The 2,500-nt window shown below is 25.9% G+C and overlaps 1 protein-coding gene across 14 annotated transcripts in view; it reads right to left on the reverse strand.

Annotated features, from left to right (window-relative positions):
• Nucleotides 1-2,500, reverse strand: part of LOC119589870 (kinesin light chain-like) — a 72,925-nt gene that overhangs the window by 21,830 nt on the left and 48,595 nt on the right. For all 14 annotated transcript variants that reach the window (XR_005230212.1, XR_005230215.1, XR_005230213.1 and 11 more), the window contains one exon: nucleotides 2,403-2,500. This exon is cut by the window's right edge and continues 129 nt beyond it. Coding sequence is in view for 9 of the 14 variants with exons in the window: in XM_037938491.1 (XP_037794419.1) it covers nucleotides 2,403-2,500 (98 nt within the window). In the remaining 5 variants the exon portion in view is untranslated. The remainder of the gene's footprint in view (nucleotides 1-2,402) is intronic.

Genomic DNA, 2,500 nt, shown 5'->3' on the forward strand with positions numbered 1-2,500 from the left:
AGATTCTCTCTCTCTCTCCCTCTCGCTCTCTTTACTATCTATTTATTCCTGATATTAATCTTTAGCTTAAACACGATTCTCTGAGAGGACTGCCAAGGGAGAGAGGTTATTACAAAGCAAACAATATTCACCCACACAAAGGAAGTACTGCTACCCAGAGTGCTAGCCAGGTAGGCAGGTGGGTGGGCACTCTGGGTATATCACAACACAATAAGCAGGGGTTCTGCAAATAGCCGCAGTTGCCTGACCATATTGCAGCAACTTGGTATCAAAATCCAATACCAAGGCTTTTCTTCTTTATTTTTAAATGCATGAAAAGAACTATATGCGTAATCCCATTTCCTTAACACTTAAGAACTTGTGTTTTCAATACCTTAATCGTTCCCTTCTGGCAGAGGTATGCCTCATCATTTAAAATAAATATTTCCACAGCATGTAACAGCCACGGCAAATGAAAAAAGTGCAACAAACCAAAGGGAATATGAAGCCCCATTCATATCTAACGGCTCTAGAGTCATAAATGCATAAAATAGAATAACTTGAATGAAACAAAAAAACATGGTCAGACAACCTTGTAGCACATTAATAAATTCTAAAGTGCTGAACTAAATATAAAAGTTTCCCTTACAAAATTCTTCTAGTGAACAGAAACAATGCACTCTTTCAGCAAAATGAATGTCAAAAACAAAGAAAAGTGAAAGAAAAAATAATATATAATATATGTATATGTGTACATATATGTATATATATATATATATATATATATATATATATATATATATATATGTGTATATATATACATATATGTACATGTCCATATATGTATATATATATGTACATGTGTATATAAATACATATATGTATATATACATATACATAACATATACATATGTATATGTATATGTATATACATACATTTACATACATACATACATATACATATAATGTATATTAATAATATATATAATATAAATAAATATATTTATATAAAAATATTATACAATATACATAATACATATGTTATTATATACTATATGTAAAAAAAATATAATTAAAAATATATAATAACAATATATAAGATAATACATAGACATAATATATAAAATATACATATACATTTATAAAATATACATATACATTTATAAAATATACATATTACACATATATGCATACATATAAATATACATATATATATATACATATAATATATATAAATATATATATATATATATAATATATATATATATATATATATATATATATATATAATATGTATATATATATATATGCATACATAGGTGTGTGTGTGTTATATATATTATATCATATTTGATATATATTTTGTATATTATGTATCTTTATATTATATATATTATTTATATTATATATATTGTTCATATTATTATATTATATTATATATTATATTATATATATACATATATATACACATACATACATACATACATACATACATATATATATATATATATATATATATATATATATATATATATATATATATATATATATATATATATATATATATATATATAAAGGAGCAAAAAAAAAATTATACATTAGCAGTAAAAGGAATATCAATCCTCAATTACAAAGAGTAACTTTTTTCTTTCATTTTTTTTTCTTTCTTTTTGTAAGGGAAAGCCATAAAAAGACAAAAACTGTAAAATAAACTGAAATAAAACAAACTCCAGCAAACAAGAGTAAACAGCAATGACTGGCCCAGGGCACTACATAGCTTTAGGCAAGACTGTTAAAGACACTGATAACTCATTTTATGACCAAAAAACAAAAAAAAAAGTGTGGTCAAAGTGCTTTTTTTTCAATCCACAGGTTTGATTTTATTCATTAATGAGCAAAAAAAAAAAAATATTTAGATGTCTATAAATGATAATAAAGAAATATTACCATTCTCATTCGAATTTACAAAAAGCTGGGAGCTTTTACATGGGTTTTTTTTAAGCCATATATTTTTTTTTCTTTCCTTTTTTCTTATTTTCTTTTTAAACTTATTATTATTTCTTTTTTTTATTTGTAGCACTAAAATCAATCTCTTCAGCACATTCTCAGACTTGCCTGCATAACCATCCCAACACAGAGAGGAACAATTAATTAGCCAGGCACAATTCACTCCCAAACAGGTGAAATGGACAAGCACAAAAGTCAAAAAGAAAAAAAAAAAGACAAAACAGAAATTACTAATGTCAATAATAATAATAATGATAATAATAATAATAATAATAATAATAATAATAATAATAATAATAATAATAATAATAATAATAACAAAAAAAGCTAGTCAGTCCTCATCAAATCAAAATCATCGTGTTATCAGCGTCTGTGTGCTTAAGGGTCTTGGGATCAGGGTTTCATCATCAGCTGACCTCCTTACGTGACCGGATGGCGCAATCCTCCAGGGTCTCAGCCGCCTCGTACTTGCCCTGGCGCCGGTAAAGGGCACCCAGGTTCTTCAGGGTCGTGG

This window comes from Penaeus monodon, chromosome 26 (genome assembly GCF_015228065.2).
Source record: "Penaeus monodon isolate SGIC_2016 chromosome 26, NSTDA_Pmon_1, whole genome shotgun sequence".
Lineage (NCBI taxonomy): Eukaryota > Metazoa > Arthropoda > Malacostraca > Decapoda > Penaeidae > Penaeus > Penaeus monodon.